Genomic DNA, 19,142 nt, shown 5'->3' with positions numbered 1-19,142 from the left:
ACCTCGTTCTTTCAGTGACATTTATAGTAGCCATTTTGAAGTAAGGGCTTAGTTGCCCCACCTGGCATTGATAATCCAATCCCCTCTCCCTGTTACCACATACAGTTATAGTGCCTATGTTAAAGTTACAGTTACCTTCCTATAAGCAATCACGTTGCATGTTAGGTTTTTAAGATTGCGCGTCAGTGATGATGAGTTTTTGATATAAATACTGTGTTTTTTCTGAAATTAAGTGGAGTTGAAGCGAGAAGGAAGATAGAGCTGTTGCTGATGTTCATTGAACTCCCCGTTTTTTGTACTTGTCATTAAATGGACTCCCTTTGCCAAACTACTGAGTTGTCGTAGTTATTTGGTGCAAGAGTACAAATCTGCATCCCCATCTATCTCTAGGGTGCTGCTACTCATCTTAAAGGGCTGTTTGGAGACCCCCAGTTGAATGGGCCAGCTGGGGTCCATCCAGTTCAATGTGTAATGCAAGCCCCATCTGCAAATGAGCGTGCCAACTTTCACCCTGGCCACATCTGTACATACGTTGCTCAATTACATTGTGTTGCCTGTGCATACCAGTATGTGAGTGGCTGTGTACATTTTGCATTTTGCAACTTTCTGATGTTGATGACTTCCTTTCATAGCGCAATGTGGTAAAGAAAATGTGTCAAGGAAGGGTCTGATAAGGGCCTACCCATAGCAAATGCAGATGGTGACATGTGGCTCCCTATTGTACAACAGGGGCAATGATGTACAACATATGGTAATGTATGCATAGCATCTCCTTCTGCTGTTTCACCAAGTGCACAATGTCCAGTGTAAGAATTGCAACCATTCCCCACAACCATAAAAGCAACATTTTATGCAATGATCACAAACCAGGTACCATATAGTACCGTACTCATATCAGGTCACTTGTGCTGTTCAGCCATGTCTACAAGGTCCTGCACAACCATTTCTTCATCGTCGCCACCAGCAGAGCCCTTATTGTGCAACAGGGGCAATTATGTACACCATATCATAATGTATGCATAGCAGCTCACTTCTGCTGTTTCGGCAAGTGCACGATGTCCAGTGTAAGAATTGCTGCCAATCCCCACAACCATAACAGCAACATTTTATGCAATGATCAAAAACCAGGTACCATATGGTATCGGACACATATCAGGTCACTTGTGCTCTTCAACCATGTCTACAAGGTCCTGCACAACCATTTTTACAACGTCACCACCAGCAGAGACATGCATACTTAAAAGTGCATGTCGGTGTTATGGTGGCATGCTATTGAGCAGACCTAGCCCCTTCGGTAACTAGCCTACGGGCTACAGGCTTTTTGGCATACACCCAACAGTGTTGCACTTGGCCACACCCACCTCAACATCACAGACTTATGCAGGTGAACAAGTGGCCAGGTACATGCAGATCACCCCATCCACTTCTAAGCATCCACTACTTCGACACTTCTCCCACAGTAGACACTGGAGGAGTCAACACTCCATCAGGTACAAGCATATACTACACAGTGTAATAATTGCTACCAATCCTCTCAACCAAAAAAGCAATATTTTATGCAATGATCACAAACCCGCACATCGAGAACAGCATTCTGGAAACCTACTTCACCCCACAGCATTCTTTTGCCAGTACAAGGTGCACGGAATGGTCTACAGGCTTAGCACACACAACACACCATACTGCAGTGTAGGTTGCACATTTCATGTGTTCTCCATTGTTCTCCCCTTCTGGCATTGCTCTACCATCACTGGCTGCTGTGCCTACCACACACTGAACACCCTAGTGCAACCTATGTATTATTCATTTCATGTGTAATGCAGGCCCCATCTGCAAAAGGCCTGCCAACTTTCACCCTGGCCACATCTGTACATACATTTCTCAATTACATTGTGTTGCGTATTGCCTGTGCATACTTGTATGTGAGTGGCTGTGTACATTTGGCATTTTGCAATTTTGCGGCCATGCACCCAACAGTGTAGGCCTAGGCCACACTCACCACAACATAACAGAGCCATGCAGGCGACCAGGTACACATGTGCCAAATATCACAAATGCAACATACACATCAGCACTTCCACCTAACCGCCACACCATTAAGCAGAGACGTAAGGACACGAGTTCCACTTACCGTAATGCAGCAACATACCGCAGTGCTTGACACCGCTACCCATTTCCAATCAGAAACCATTGAAAGCATGCCAACCAAACAAGACAATCTTCACAACATTCAGCCTGCTCCCACAACTTTCTGATGCTGATGACTTCCTTTCATGGCGCAATGTGGTAAAATGCTTCATGAAGGAAGGGTCTTATAAGGGCCTGCCCATAGAAAATGCAGATTTATTTATTTATTTATTTATTTATTACATTTATTACTCACCCAGACCCGAGGGTGTCACGGCGAAATTGTAAGCAATTTTCACAATTATTGTTTAGTGTTACAGTTACAGACATATTATCACAAATCTTATACAATGTTGCAATCCGTCAAAGCAGTGAATTCACAGTGCTATAGGGCACTAGTTCCAGGTCTATGCGACCATTGGGCATAGGCATGAGCCAAGTGATCAACAATTAGTATTACAGTTTGAAAACAGCGAGATAGGCCTGGGTGTTCTGGTGTTAAGGTGAAATGGGGTAGTTGGTTAATAATTATTGAACAACCAAGTTTTCAACGCTTTTTTAAATCTTAGTAGGGTGTCCTCATTTTTGATGCTAGGTGGTAGTCCATTCCAATGAGTTGGGTCTAGGACTTTGAAGCTACTATCCCCTGCTCTACTGTATTTGTATTGTGGTACTTCCAAGAGAGCCTGTTTATTGGATCTAAGTATCCTACAGGGATTTCTTTCTTGATGGTATTGTTGAGGTAGCTGGGTGCTTTGTTTGAGATGCATTTATGGACGATACTAAGTGTTTTGAAAATGATTCTGGCTTCGATCGGTAGCCAGTGATTTTCTCTCCTGATGTTGGATATATGTTCGGATGTCTTTATACCTAGAGCCGCTCTAAGGGCTTTGTTCTGTAGTAATTGTAACTTTTTAATGTTAGTTTTAGATGTTCCTAAAAAAAGGATGTTGCAATAGTCCAGTTTCGTTAGAATCAGCGCTCTAGCCAAATTAATGCAGTTTGTGGGAGTAAGAATTTGGTGGCTAAGAGCAATATGTTTAGCTGTGTATGCTGTAGAGGAGAAGAGGGCTAATATTTGCTTGTGCATAGTGTGGTTCGCATCTATATATACCCCGAGAGTTTTGACCTGTTTGAATACTGGGATCTGTGTGCCGTCAATGTTGATATGTGAGTAGTCGGTATGGAGGGTGCTTATTCTTTTTTGAGAGCCTACAATTAGAACCTCTGTTTTCTCGTCGTTAAGGCAAAGGCTGTTTAGGGCCATCCAATTTTGTATTATGGCATATACTTTATTGATGGTATAGGTGTCTTGGGTATAGTCACCTGTAATGGGGATAAGGATCTGGGTGTCATCTGCAAAGTTTGTGACAAGGAACTGCTATAGGGTCAGCTGCATATTTTCCAATGACAACTCTGGATGTTCGGTCCATTAAGAAGGATTTGATCCAGAATGTGGCGTTGTTTGAAAACTTAAAGTCTTTTTTTAGGGTGTCACATAGTTTGTCATGGTCTACCAGGTCGAAAGCTGCTGATAAGTCCAACAGCAATAGAATGGCTAGTTTCCCTGTGTCTCTGGTGGTGTCTAATTGGATTTTCAGGTCCAGGAGGGCCGTCTCCGTGCTGTGGTTGGGCCTGAAGCCAGATTGTCTAGCTCCTAGTAAATTATTTTGTTCAAGGTGGGTTTGTATTTGGTTGTATGCTATTTTGTCACCATTAAGCAGAGACGCAAGGACACGTGTTCCACTTACTGTAATGAAGCAACATACCGCTGTGTTTGGCACCGCTACCCACTTTCAATCAGAAACCATTGTAAGCATGCCCACCAAACAAGACAATCTTCACAACATTCAGCCTGCTCCCACCACTCTAGTACGTGCATAGAACCAATGCTGCATACTGCGCTGCAACACTTACTAATCTGCACAATGGACACTATGCAAACATATACAAGAAACATTTGTACCGGGACCTCTTCCATATGTACACTATTGCGTTACTACACCCATTGGAAACACTGCATAACTGCTCACTGCACCATCTCCACCCATACACCAACAATTGTAAGTTCTACTAGCAATCACCACACACATACAACCAACATTGTGTGACGTGCAGCCAAATGTGATACACTAAGCAACAATGTGGCACCTGATTTCAAACTGTGGACTTACCTTTTCAACCAGTAAACATAATGTTCTATGGTAGTGCTCCAGGCATGTAGCCAAGGGGCTACTAACTTACCTCACACAGCACACCATAGTACAAGCTATGTTTACATCGTCATATGTCGGGGAATGCAGTGCCCTTCAGAAAATGCGCCTGCCAGATTTTACCGCTGTCAGACCACCATCCTCTTGTATAGTGACATATATCACATGACATTCTTCTCACTCCTGCACCCTTTCCATCCTTCTTCCCACCACCAGATGCCTGTCATGGCCACTGGACAGGGGCCCATGTTTTTATCACCTAAAGTGTCCAAATGGACCCAGTCCTGGCGCCTCTGGCACCAGGCTCATGCAAAAGTGTGCTTTGCACACTTTGTGCCTAAGGCACGTGCATCCAGGCTGGGTGTGGCCATAGGAGAACATTTGGGAGCACGTGCAAGAACCTCTGGGATTGGCAAGGTGGAGCCACAAGGTGAGGCCAAGGGGAGGGGCTGGGACCAGCCTATTTAAGGCTAACCTGCCTGCATACTGGCGCTTCGCGTTATTCTGCTTTCTGCAGCGTAACGCTTACCACTGCCTGCAGAGTTCTTACCTGTTTTCCAGCTCATCACCTCGACGCGCATCCTCCTGGTTCCAGCCCATCACCCTTAGCGCGCATCTTACCTGGCTCCAGCTACACCATCGCTGAAAGCACATCTTACCTGGCTCTAGCTACACCATCGCTGTAAGTGCATCTTACCTGTCTCCTGCACTCCATTGCCTGCAGCGCAGCGCATCTTACCTGATTCCCATAGTCATCGGAGTTTTCCTGGTCCCCCGAAGCTGAAAAAGCCTTCCAGGAATTAAAACTGACCTTCACCTCAGCACCAGTTCTTCGCACCCCTGACCTGCCCTATGTAGTTGAAACAGATGCCTCCAGCGTGGCCATGGGGGCAGAATTATCACAAAAGGACTCGGACACAGGGCAATTACATCGCATAGCATTTTGGTCCCGTAAGTTTACTGCACCAGAAATGAACTATGCCATCACTGACAAGGAGCTACCAGCAATTAAAGGAGCTCTTAAAACCTGGAGACACTACCTTCTAGGAGCAAAACATACAGACACTTATCACAGACCATCGTAATCTGCAATATTTGAAAACTGCTAAGGCCAAATCTTCACGTCAGCTTCGCTGGGCTCTTTTCTTCGCAGAGTACGATTTTGTTATCACTTACAGACCAGGAGTGCGTAACGGAAAAGCAGACGCTCTGTCACGCATGGGAGAGGACAAAGACGCCTTTATACCATCTGAACCAGTGCCCATCATTCCCGAAGAACGGATTCAAAACCAGATTGCAGTAACCGCCTGCTGGGAAGACTTGAAGGTCGATCTCCAATCTCAAATGGACCAAACAGCCAAACAAGAATGGTTGGCTAAAGGGGACCATTACTCCATCAAGGATAATCAACCTTATTTTCAGGGAAGACTATATATTCAAGACAAGGAAATACAAAACAAAATTATAGCAAACTACCGTAAGTCGTTAGTAGAGGGACATCCTGGAATTACCGTAACAATTCTGTAGGAAAAATTCGTAAGAACTATTGGTGGCCAACCTGGAGAAAGGACGGGGTCCAGTTTATTGCAACCTGTGGTGTTTGCACGCAACAAAAATCTCAAAAGTTAAGTCTGGCAGGGTTATTGCGTCCATTAGCTGTACCACCAGCACCATGGCACACTCTGTCCATGGACTTCATTACCGATCTGCCACTCTGCGATGGTTTAAACACAATTCTGGTCGTAGTAGATTTATTCTCCAAAATGGCACATATTATTCCACTAAAGGGGCTTCCCACTGCTGCATCTCTGGCCACTGTATTCTTGGAGCAAATAATCAAACTATATGGCTTTACCTCGGTACTGATTTCAGATCGTGCAACTCAATTTGTCTCAGCTTTCTGGAGGAGACGTTGTAAGATAGCACAAATCGATCTTCGCCTATCCACAAGTCACCATCCCCAAACCGATGGTCAAACTGAAAGGACCAGTCAGACACTAGAGCAATACCTGAGATGTATGTTGCAGCAGATGGAAGGGTCTTGCAAAAGCATTCTCTGGTTGACTGAATTTGCCTATAATAACTCCATTCATACTAGTAGTGGACAAACCCCATTCTATACCATGAATGGTCGGCACCCTCGGACATCCTCCTTTGATCCGCTTGATGAGCTAGAGATGCCAGCGATCACCTCCTTACATAAGACCATTACTCAAACTCTTAAGGAAGCAACCAAGAACTTAATCAAGGCCAAGGAACAACAGAAAAAGTTTGCAGACAGGCATAGAAAGGAAGCCCCGCATTACCAAGTATGGTTGGCATCCAAGAATATTCCATTGAAGGGACCTTGGGTCTTTCATCCAAGATACCTCGGACCTTACCCCATCAAAGCCATCATTAATCCTGCTGCCATAATATTAGATCTACCAGCCAATATGCGGATCCATCCAGTATTCCATGTTTCCCTAATAAAACTGGTGAAACCATAGACTAGGATAAGAAAACCACCTGAACCTGAGATCATAGTGGGAGAACCCGCGTACGAGGTTAACACCATTCTGGACTTTAAGATAGTACGATCAAAACTGTACTACTTGATCGACTGGGAGGGTTACGGACCTCAAGATCGCACATGGGAACCAGTTGAATTTGTCCATGCACCTCGACTAATCAGACGTATCCGTCGCGTCGTGATAACTCCGCCAAACCAGGACCAGGGAGAAGAACGCCCATGAGAGGGGTCTTGAGGGGGAGTGCTGTCATGGCCACTGGACAAGGGCCCATGTTTTTATCACCTACAGGGTATAAATGGACCCAGTCCTGGCACCTCTGGCACCATGCTAATGCAAAAGTGTGCTTTGCACATTTTGTGCCTAAGGCACGTGCATCCAGGCCGGGCGTGGCCATAGGAGAATATTGGGGAGCACATGCAAGAACCTCTGGGAGTGGCATGGTGGCCAAGGGGAGGGGCCAGGGCCAGCCTATTTAAGGCCAACCAGCCTGCATACTGGCGCTTTGTGTTGTCTGCTTTCTGCAGCGTAACGTTTACCGCCGCCTGCAGAGTTCTTACCTGTTTTCCAGCTCATCACCTCAAAGTGCATCCTCCTAGTTCCAGCCCATCACCTTTAGTGCGCATCTTACCTGGCTCCAGCTACACCATCGCTGTACGCGCCTCTTACCTGTCTCCTGCACTCCATCGCCTGCAGCGCAGCGCATCTTACCTGATTCCCATAGTCATCGGAGTTGGAGCACATCCTCACCTGTTCCAGACGTCCAGCTACGCGGGAGCTTATCTTACATCCATAATCCTCATGGAGACACCCATCCTGCAACCGCGGACAGGCCTTCGGACAGCCGCTTCCCGCTTGACGTCGCCAGGCCTTCCCTGCAAGGGAAAAGAACACACAAGGTTAGAAACTGCATTAATAACCTACACTTGGCTGCGCAACACCTGAGCATTGCGTTCAACCCTGAAAGCCAGCTTACCATCTATTTGAAAGCCTTGCGATCCTCTTGGGCATCATTGGACTTCCTCTGAACACTGAAACTCTGTGCAGCCATCTACACACCTATAGGGGAGAGAAAAGACATTGCAAGAATTACGAACTATAATCATAGCGAAACAAAAAGACATTGCATAAGAACACGGACAATAATAATTTTTAAGACCACTTACTTTCCAAGTGGTTTGTCGCAGCCAGTCTGGGCCACCACTTCCACGGACCAGTGAAGCAAATAGGTCCTCCCAAGGCGCTCCTGCTAATCTGCTAATGAGAAGCAAGGCAGAGAGCTCATCCTTACAAGAAGTCAGGTGAGCTTACATGGGCAAACGCTTGCTCATCTCGTTCTGGAACGAAGGGTTCGAGGGAAATCACGATACCACCACACCATTCTCATTCCCTCTCGTATTCCCTCAGGGGCAGTACCAGCAACCAGAGCAGTCGACATTGCAGCAGCTGGGGGAGAGAACCGATCCAGGGGAGCCAAGTCCAGGGAGGGCTCCAACCGTGCCCCAAACTCCCCGCAGAGACCAGGTGAGCATAATAATGCCGTACACTATGATTTTCTGATCCTTTTGCCACTGCATTGTCTTCCGATACAACTTACCGTCGGCATGGAACACTTCACACATCCAATAACCACACACTGCAGTGCAAACAAACTTTTGACTGCGTTGCGAACAGGGAAGTAGGACACGGCAGCAGTTCCAAAAATGACTTTTTCAGTACGCACACTACTACCTACAAAAGGCCCAGCCATGCACACAGTAGTGTAGATCCTTGCCACATACACTGCAACACTGTCCTCCAATACACCATGGTGGGGTTTCCCAAAAAATGTTCACACACAGCACGCTTCCCTCCAGCCAACCACCGGCCATATCCAGTGTTCACCGACAGCACCGCATACCGCAGCACAATGAGAGATTGGTCCTCGGAGCGAACAAGGAAATTGGTCCGCGGAGCCGACCCAGATATCACACATTTTTTGGGACCTGCATTTCAGTGTTTTTCAAAAAGATTACCAGTCCAATTTCCACAAAACACACAAAAGCACGCTTTCTGACACAAGCCCTCGCTCCTGCCACAAATTTGGTGAAAATCTGTCTAGCCGTTCGGGCTGTAGCCGTACGCAAAGTATTTCCCCATTCAGTCTATGGGAAAAAAATTATTTTGGGACCCCCCTATAACTTTTCCCCCATGCACAAAACCTCGCCCAACTTGGCGAAAAAATTCAGAGCCGGCTATATACTTTTTTTTGCAAAGGTTGGTGAGGATTCATCCAGGGGGAGCGAAGTTATAAGCCGCAGAAAAAATGCTCTTCCTATATATGGGGGTATAGTAATATGGGGGGGTGGTGGGGGTCTCCACCTGCATATGTATGTGGTATAAAGGGGGTTTAAAAAACAAAGTTGGTATTTTTGCCCATCGCAATTACGGGGGCTGCAGTCATCACATAGATCCATCCAGAATAGAATGGCGCTTGATTATTTACTAGCTGCTCAAGGGGCTAAGTGTACAATTATAGGACACGAATGCTGCACCTGGGTACCCAATAACTCCTCCCAGGTTGAGAACATCATAAAACACCTCCAAGGGGTTGGTACCACCTTACACGATGTAAACAAAGGTTATGCCGGCTCACTGTTAACTTGGATTCAAAACACTTTTGGTTCACTGGGATCTTCTATTCTACATGACATTTTAATAATTGTTGTTATAATTGCTGCCATTGCAATGATGGTTTTTATTATTCACTGCCTTCTGTCCTCCTACGCTAAACAGGTATCTCACTTGCCCGCCGAGGCCAAACTGCTGCCACTTGAAAAAGAGAAATCTCTAATTAAGGAAGATACCTCCAAAGATGCCTCCAATGAACACGAAATGGAAGTTGTGTTAGGACAAATGTCAGATGCCGAATTCTATGAATTTTTTTAATGCGACCTTCAAGGCCGACGTTCTATGTCTCTGAAGCAACATCCTTTCTGTGACAATCCCTGTGCTTATCCACCCTATCTCTATGTCACCTGTGTATTTGGGGATCTTTGATTGATGCTTTGCCCCAATGCTGCTCCCTGTGGTCTATGCCCTGTCTCAGGGATGACTAAACGTGGGGTTGATGTGGCAGGATTGTTATGCTATTCTATGTTATGCTATGCTATGGTATTCTATGTTAGACTCTCTAATGCATTTAGGCCTCATATCCTCCATTTTGCCTTTCCCTTTGTTTCCATCTGCCTCCCTCTGCACTCCACTCCTCTGACATGCCCAAACCCCTCCTGGTGCTGATTGGACCAAGACCCTGTAACAAGGTAGAGGGACACATCAGACCATCTCTTCCGTTTGCTCTCTAGAAATATACCATGAGCACCATATATGATAGATAACAATAGTGTTTCTGTGAATACTGCTTATCCATATGACAACAAGATATACCTAGCCCATGTTCATGCAAGGGTTTGTCACGAGATCACAAGTGAGATGTTGACAGCTATTGCCAAATTTCTGCAATTTTATGCCAAGTACCTTCCACCATTGTGTAAATGCTAAAATATATTAGTGATTGCATAGGATATGCTGTAAAAACCTGCGCTCTAAGGGCTGTCCCTTGAGAGCTATGAGTGCTGACTGCCCGCCACTTGTCCTGCTGTGTTTTCCTGCTTATCAGCAGATCACTCTGTATGCTGTATATTTTCTATCTAATAAAAGAAGCTTGGTTTGCCCATCGGTCTGTGGCTAATCTCCTTATTTGCTGCAAGCTAAAGCTGAGGCCAAAGTGATCCTTGGGGAGGGGCAGCTTTGGCTACCACAAAATGTATACATATGTTCTACATTTGAAATAGCCAATAATGAGTTCAGATCATCGGTTGGCCACATGAACATGAAAAGTGTTCCTCCCTGTGGTGGGAGAACCCACTATCTCTTGGAAAAGGTGTCTCAGATCCTTTGAGCCCTATGCAAATTTTGTGTGTGTCACCAATTATAGTGTGCATAGGAAGAAGTCTCTCTTTCTACATTGACTGCCCTGCAACCTCCCCCTCTCCCTTGCCCCCTTTCACTTTTGTTGGCCCTCTTGCACAATCCAAATGACATGAGGCCTAGTAGGATTGTTGTCCTGTCATTCCCCTGCTCCTCCCTTCCTTGACTTGTGGCACCTAGAAACACGTGTCTACAGGCGCGTTATAAATACCAAATCATATCATATTGTGTAAGTTCAGCAGGTCAAGAGAAATCTTCCTGAACTATCCAAAGTGTCTCAATCTGAATGAATATGAGAAAGGTCTAAAACAGATGAATACACACGATAAAAGAAGATTAGCACCATATTGAACGTTAGAAATGTGGAAAAACAGTTCAAGAAGAAGGAGATAATGTGGAACAATATGTTATGGCACTGCGGAAGCTATCCATATCCTGTAACTTTAACCAACAACTGGATGAAAGACTGAGGAATCAATTCATGCTAGAGTACAAGAGTAGCAAGTTGAGAGCGAGGCTATGGGTGGAAGGTGACCCAGCACTTGAAATGGTAGTATGGATAGCAAAAGAAGTTGAACACACTGAAAAGTGTGTTAAGGTATTAGAATGCAGGATGAAGGAGGCGACAATTAAGTTGATATCAGATATGCCTGGAGGGACATTGGAGAGGATATCTGTTGTATGGAATCACACAACTGGAAAAAAGGGTCCAGGATGGTCCCCAGAAGAAAAGAATATAAAAAAATGTGTCCAGATTTGACAACGCAAGGGGAAGAGGGCGATTTCCCATGAAATCCTCAAGTCAAACGAGGAGGTGCTACAGGTGTGACAGCATGCCACGGTGGGAAAACAGCTCAAATTGCCCAGCACCCTGGATCATATGCAGAATATGTAATGGAAAGGGTCTCCTGGCCAGATGTTACAGGAGCAGCAACAACTCAACAAAATGGATTAATGAGATACAAGATGATGAAGGTGACAAATATATTTCTAGAGTCAGAGATGATAAAGAAGATCTAGAAAGTCACAAGGCAACAGTTTATATGAATACAATACCGGTTGTGATGATGATTGTTCTGGAGCTAATTGCACTTTACTGCCAGAAATGGCATGGAGGGATACATTTGTCACAAGTATTTGCACTAAGTTGACATAGATCTAAAAGCAAATGGGGAGTGCAGATGTAACTGATTGGTTGGTTTCAAGCCAATTTATGCTTAAACGGGAGAGAAGCAACTGGGAAAGTGTATATGTCTAAAGAAGAATCTATGCCACTGTTGAGCTGGGCACATCACCAGAGGTTGGAAGTGAAACTACACCAAAATGCAGATGATGCTGTACTGGCAGTACAAAGTGATAAATCGCCAGGTATACATCAAATTGAGGAAAAAATATTTTGAGGTGAGATTGTATGTTTGAAAGGATTCACACATCAAATTCAATTGAAGAATGATTTTAGAGCAGTCACTCAGAAACTGTGGAATGCTCCGATCTCCATGAGAGATGAGGTAAAGAAAGAACTGAAGAAACAAGAAGATCAGGGAAATATAGAAAGAATAGATGCTTCAGAATGGGTGTCACCACTAGTGTGGTAAGGAAGGCTTCTGTGAAGATAAGGATTTATGTTGACATGTGGGAGCTAAATAAGTATGTCATACCGGAAATACATCCTTTGCAAAATATTCCAGAAATAATATCAACAATGGGCCCAGCAAAAGTATTTTCGACACTTGATCTTACGTCCACCTATCATCAAGTTAAGCTTCACAGAGAGTCTTAACACCTGATAGCATTTATAACACCAGAAGGTGTATATCAGTATTTGAGGATGCTATTTCAATACCTTCAGCCTCAGTGTTTCACAAATGGATGTACATGCTTTTTGACAGTGATGAAGGAGTAATCATTTTATCAGAATGATATTTTAGTGTATGCTAACACGTTAGAGGAACACGACAGGAGGTTAAACGGTGTACTCAGTAGTTGCATGCTGCAGGGATTACTCTAAGCAAAGTGAAATGGTGGATCAATAGGAAAGAAATTGAATACCTTGGACATGTTATTTCTGTGAAAGGTATATCTCCCAAGCAAGACCTGGTGAACACCATTGAGAAGGCAGCCACTCCCACTAGCAAATAACAAGTAAGGGCATGGTGGAATACTATTTGAAATATAGCCATAAATTTGCAAATGAAGAATCTAGTGAGAATGGGAGTAACATTTGAATGGCACGAACGTTGGGAGGATCAATTTAGGCACATAAAGAAAGCCTTAGCAAGTGCACCAGCATTATACAACTACAAGAGAGCTAGAAATACAGTCAACACAACTGGTGCCATTAATGTGTGGCTGGGAGCAGCTTTGACACAGACATAGGGGAACAAGAGTGCTTTTGCGACGAGATTGTTGAAGGGGCCAGAGAAGGCGCACACTACGATTGAAAAGCAAGCCTTGGTGATAAAGTGTCTGACAGAGAAGTTCAGGAGTTTTGTGTGGGGAACAAAATGTTTAGCGCATATTGATCATAAACCGCTAGTGGAAATATTACTGTCAGTAGTTCTGGATAAAGTGTCATCAAGGCTAAGACGATGGATGTCTAGATTACAGGAATACAATTTAATAATGCTATATATACTGGGATTAAGGAACTATGCAGCCAATTGTTTGTCTCGAATGATGACCAATGAAGAAACTGTTGGTGGGGAGAACAGGAACGTGTTCTGGAAATAGTGGGAACAGCAGTCCTGGAAGGAGAGTGAAAGGCTGCTTTGAATAATGACAAGGAAATGCTTTCAATTATGAAGTGCTTGACAGAAGGAATGCTGAGCAGAACATTGCTACACAAAGTGAATGTGGAGGGTTTCTGGAACATAAAGGATGAACTATATGTACAAAACAATGTCCTAAAAAGAGGAGATAAGAGTGTACCTCCAGATGGATGATACAATGAGTAATTGTTCTGGGGCAAGAAGGTCATCAAGGAATAGTTAAGACGAAATGGATGTGACATGCAGATAGAGAGAGCTGTGAGGAATTGTATCCTTTGCGAAAACAGTGACAAAGTGTGTGTGAGTTCGAAGTGTCCAATGGTGGTAACAGATGTTACATGGAACCCTTGTGAGAAATTAGGGATGGAAATTGATGGTCTGGTTTGGAGTGGTAGAGTACAGAATTATTGTTTAGCAGTGATAGATCTTTTGACTAGATGGGCTGAAGTATTGATGACACAACATGTGAGTGCAAAGAGAGTGATTGAGATTGTGGAGGAGTTGTGTGGCCCTAAAGGGTATCCCAACACAACTCTGACAAATAATGAAACACACTTCAGATTTGGGAGGGTGGAAAAATACTTTTGAGATAATGCCATTACACATTGTACAAGTGCCATAGACCACCCCCAAACAAATGGTGTTGTAGAGCGATTCAATAGTATGCTAAAGGAGACGATAAGGTGGGCATGGACAAATGGGAGAGACTGGAAGCATGCAGTTAGAGAGATGGTGTTAGCACACAGTTTTACACCACATAGAACTACAAGCATTTCACAGCTTCAATTCAGCAGAGGAAGGAAGGCTGGCAACAAGCCTTTTCCAGCTTGATTAAGGAAGAATAATGCAACTAATGTCAGAGTGGATAATGTGGAAGAGAGGATAAGGAGGAGACAAATAATGAGCACAATATTGTATGACAGGTCTGGTGTGAAAAATGTGGCATATCTCCCAGTGGGAGATTGGGTCAGAATTAAGTTATCCTCAGCACACAGGAAACAAGGCTGCAAGTGTTCAAGACCAATAAAAGTTAAGAATGTTTTTCAAAACACAATCAAGATAGTACATTGAGAGAGTGATGGTACTGAATGGAAAGGGGAGAAATCGTACAGAGTGTGGAGGTGGAAGGATTCAGGTGGGAGGTTTAGGATGTGGAAATGGAAGAGCTCAGGTGAAAGGTGTTTCCTTGCCTTGCAGCAGAGATGGTGCTGTGTCAAGGTCTAGAAGAGGAAGGAAATATGAAAGCCCAAGATACCAAAGAGAGGGGGGATGTTTGGTGATGTGATGGAACATCAAATATTGAGACAGGAAGAAGAACAGAGAATTGAAGGACAGAGAAGATGGTAGAAGACTCAAGGACAGATGAATATATAGAGTTGCTCCTTATGCAGATACTTATACTAGTTGTAAATGTAAATACATATATATTAATCCTACCTCGACAGTGTCCGACCCATCACTACTAGATACATACAGTAAATAGGCACTCAAAGTGTTAACAGGTCCCATCTGGCTTCCCGAAAATCACAGACCTTCTGTGACTTAAGCAAATGGAGGCACACTGTTCAAGTTGTAAACAATAAAATGTCTTACCTGTCTCAAAACTTTCATTGACTGCCATCACAGGACATGCAATCTGGACACCACCTGTAAAGGGGGCATTATGATTATTATTGGTAGCTTCCTCTGTCACATAAGATTATTTCTTTTTAATATTTTTAATAATATATTACTTATTTCGCTTTCACTACATCGATTTTCCTCTCCATACAATAGGGTGTGCTCATATCAGTAATAAGAAAGGAAGCAAAGACAGTTGTGCATTATTAATATGCATTTGCCTTATTGAAACAGATTTCACCTTACATCCTTTAACAATATACAAAATGTGTGGTTTTACTGTTTGTGTGCATGATGCATGGTTCTGTCATTGCAAAAACAAAGAGGTGATGGCTGGAAGGTTTAGAATGAATCTTAACCACTGGCATTGCTCTGGGCAACCCTCCAGACCACCGTTCTTAGCCTGCTAAGCCATTACAAAAGGGGAAAGACCATATGCAAATCAGGCTTGGTCTCACCCCAAAAGGGGCAATGCAGCCCGAACTGCTAGGTCACATCCCTTCTGCACAAGACCACAAACATCCCCAAACATGTTTCTGCCTTGTTGGGCCTCATCAGTGAGGAGTAGCTTGGGTCTCTAGGCCCAGCAGGCACGGGACCCACGTCTGGGCATACCCGTCCCACTCAGGGTGACAAAGCAAAAACAAAGAGGTGATGGCTGGAAGGTTTAGAATTAATCTTAACCACTGGCATTGCTCTGGGCAACCCTCCAGACCACCGTTCTTCACCTGCCAAGCCATTACAGAAGGGGAAAGACCATATGCAAATCAGGCTTGGTCCCACCCCAAAAGGGGCAGTCCAGCCCGAAATGCTAGGTGACATCCGTTCTGCACGAGACCACAAGCATTCCCAAACATGTTTGGCCTTGTTGGGCCTCATCAGTGAGGAGTAGCTTGGGTCTCTAGGCCTAGCAGGCACAAGACCCACATCTGGGCATACCCGTCCCTTCCTCACTATTCTTAGAGAGGCACAGCTACACCCTACTTATGAGGTTCAACCAGACCGAAACACGTGTCTGGGGTTGCTGTTGGTACTCTTGTTCAGAGGAGAATTGCCTAGCATTTCGGTGCTGGACTGCCCCAGGGCAGGACAAAGACTGATATGTTTAGGATATTTCTTCTCTGTGAAAGATAGTGAGCTAAAGACTCTGGGTAAGGCTCTTGTAACCAGGACTCATGTCTGGCAGAGAGTCTCCCAGGACCCCCCTTGTTATCTGCATATTTCAAGTATCTTTGGGTCTAACCCTAAGTTACTAGGGGAATCCAGACGTGGACCCATTTCTCACTATTCTTAGAGAGGCACAGCTACACCCTACTGATGAGGTTCAACCTTGGTCTGTGAAAGATAGTGAGCTAAAGACTCTGGGTAAGGCTCTTGTAACCAGGACTCATGTCTGGCAGAGAGTCTCCCAGGACCTCCCTTGTTATCTGTCAATGGTCATTGGAAGTTGTGTGTTCTGATGGTCTGACATTTCTACAGCCTTGCATCTGGATTGTTTTCTTTCTCATTATATATCTGACAATTGGATTGAAATTTCACAAAATATTTAATTCACAAATGCACTTTAAAATATTGTTGAAGAATGACATAAAATTCTCAACAGATTTGTCTCTAAAATGTACATTTTAAACATTTTCTAGGCTAAAAAAAGTTTTGCAATTCAATTAAATTCTTCATGTTTTATTCATCAAACTGCTCATAGCAGCCCTTGAGCGTTTTAGCCAGAGAGAAGAAAGAGAATGGTGCACACGTTTACTTCAGGTTCTTGTGTAGGATTGCCTGGATTTGTTTGGTTGCCTAAATGGAGAAGAGATATTCATGCAAGTGTGTAATGGACCCATCCTAGGCATCTGAGTGGCTGGAAGAAAGGGATGATGAAGGGAGCTGACACTGTATTGGTGAGACTAGGATATAGAAGTAATACTCTATCCTATAGCGACATGCTCCTTAGATAAAATGGGTTCACAGGCCCATTGGAAACTTGAGGAAGTCTTCTTTTCATCTTAAATGTGCAAAAGGGGCATTCTGATATTAAATCTTAAAATAATATATACCTTATGTGAGGATAGAAAGTAAATTCCTGGTGTTCAACCTTAATTGCCAGGAAAACGACTGTGTCTGAATGACCTGAGAAAGATTGCCTATGATGTGGCCATGTAGTGCCATGTGAGTTAGGCACAAGGTCTTTCATAACAATCTGTGCTTAAAGGGGAGCCAAAAGAGCCAAAAAAGTGCCCTCAATATTGGGGTCACATATTTCTGGCTTCTCAGACTGATTATGCATATGATGTTTTAGTCCTGATATATTGAACTTACAGACTACTCTTTTCAGAATCCCAGTATAGGTGGCATTGCACCACTCCAGTCTAGAATTTCCCAATACGGGTACCCAGAACCTTCTTCTCAGAGGGGTGGGGTAATGGAAGTATTCATCATATTTTCAGATAGTGTGCTTTCTCTATATATTATGCCACCATTTGGACTAGTGTTGATTAAGCGCTAATAAATCCCACCTCCACCCACATCCTAAACGTCCTTGTCCTGAATGGCTATAGCATCCAACACAGAGACTGGCTGAACAAGACAGGCGGAGACCTCACAATCATCCACAGGACCTTGTGGCCCTGCACCAGATTTGACGCTGACAACAAAGTCCTCTCCTGCCCCTTTCCACTCTCCCTGATGGACACAGTCACCTTCCATGTCATATACAGACCACCAAACCGAACACTGCCTTTAGCAGAGACTTCACTAACCTGGTCACCACTATGTCCCTCATGCATACCAACAACACCTTCCTAGGTGACTTCAACTTCCCAGGCAATAAGGCCAACAAACCGATGAAGGAAGCTCTCCTCTGCTTTCTTGACATCCTCAGCCTCATGCCACACATAAAGGACCCTATGCACAAGAAAGATAACATCCTCAAACTAATCATAACTGCAATGCCTTCCCTCCACTACAGCTCTCCTCACCCGCTTGACTGGTCGGATCACCTGGCCATGCCTTTCAACATCATGTACACCACCCAAGTCAATCACTCCCAGCAGAAACCCATCAGACAAACCTTCAGGTCCTTCAAGATTTTACCAGTGGAAGTCCCCACAGAAGACCTCCACCCCACATGGACCAAACACCACAAAATATACTGCAACTCTCTACTGGAAGCATTCAACACCACCCTCTCAGCCTCCATCGACTGACACACACTTCAGAAACAACACACCTGCAAACCAAAACCGTCAGCACCCTGGTACACCCAAGAACTCAACCTCAGCAAAAGAGTCACCACGAAGCAAGAGAAAACTTTGTGCTGTTCCAGGACTGCTCCAGGACCGCATCGACCTGGCACTCCTCAAGGAGCTCTGTGTAACCAGCCAACAACTAGTCAACACAGCCAAAGCCTCCTATCAGAACACCATAGCAGAAGCAGACAACAAAAGCAGAGCCCTCTTCAAAGTGGTCAAGCAGTGCATCAGCCCGCTACACGACCCTGCCGTACCACATTCCATTGAAAAATCCATTGCAATCAAAGCCTACCTCATCCACAAAATCAGAAAGATTAACCAGTACATAGATACCAGCTCCGCATTCACAGACCCACCTCACGTCCCTTCTTCGCAAACTCTCCAAACCCTGGACAACATTGAAGATATTCTCTACGGAGGGCCTTGTAGAAACCCTGGCTGCCCTCAAAGCCACCCCCATTGTATACAGATGGCATCCTCCCAGCATCCAGCCTCAAGCCCCTCCACACAGAAGCTCTCCTTCCCTAACTGGAGCACATCAACAGTGTAATTGGTTTCAACCCAGCACTCCAGCTAAGTCAATGCCTAGCGTGAGATGCCCAGCTGGAACCCTTATTTATATATTTTTATGTCAAAAGTTTTTTTATTTCTGGATGATGTACCCTTATATCATGCCCCTCTCTTTGA

The 19,142-nt window shown here is 44.4% G+C and overlaps 1 gene segment (V, D, J or C); it reads right to left on the bottom strand.

Annotated features, from left to right (window-relative positions):
* LOC138521168 (T-cell receptor alpha chain constant-like) overlaps positions 1-19,142 on the bottom strand; it is a 155,020-nt gene that overhangs the window by 44,567 nt on the left and 91,311 nt on the right. Inside the window, 1 exon segment of the C gene segment in view lies at positions 15,181-15,234. Within this exon segment, the coding sequence occupies positions 15,181-15,234 (54 nt within the window).

This window comes from Ambystoma mexicanum, chromosome 13, assembly GCF_040938575.1.
Source record: "Ambystoma mexicanum isolate Mex_15411 chromosome 13, UKY_AmexF1_1, whole genome shotgun sequence".
NCBI lineage: Eukaryota > Metazoa > Chordata > Amphibia > Caudata > Ambystomatidae > Ambystoma > Ambystoma mexicanum.
This window is presented reverse-complemented; position numbering and strand designations above follow the sequence as displayed.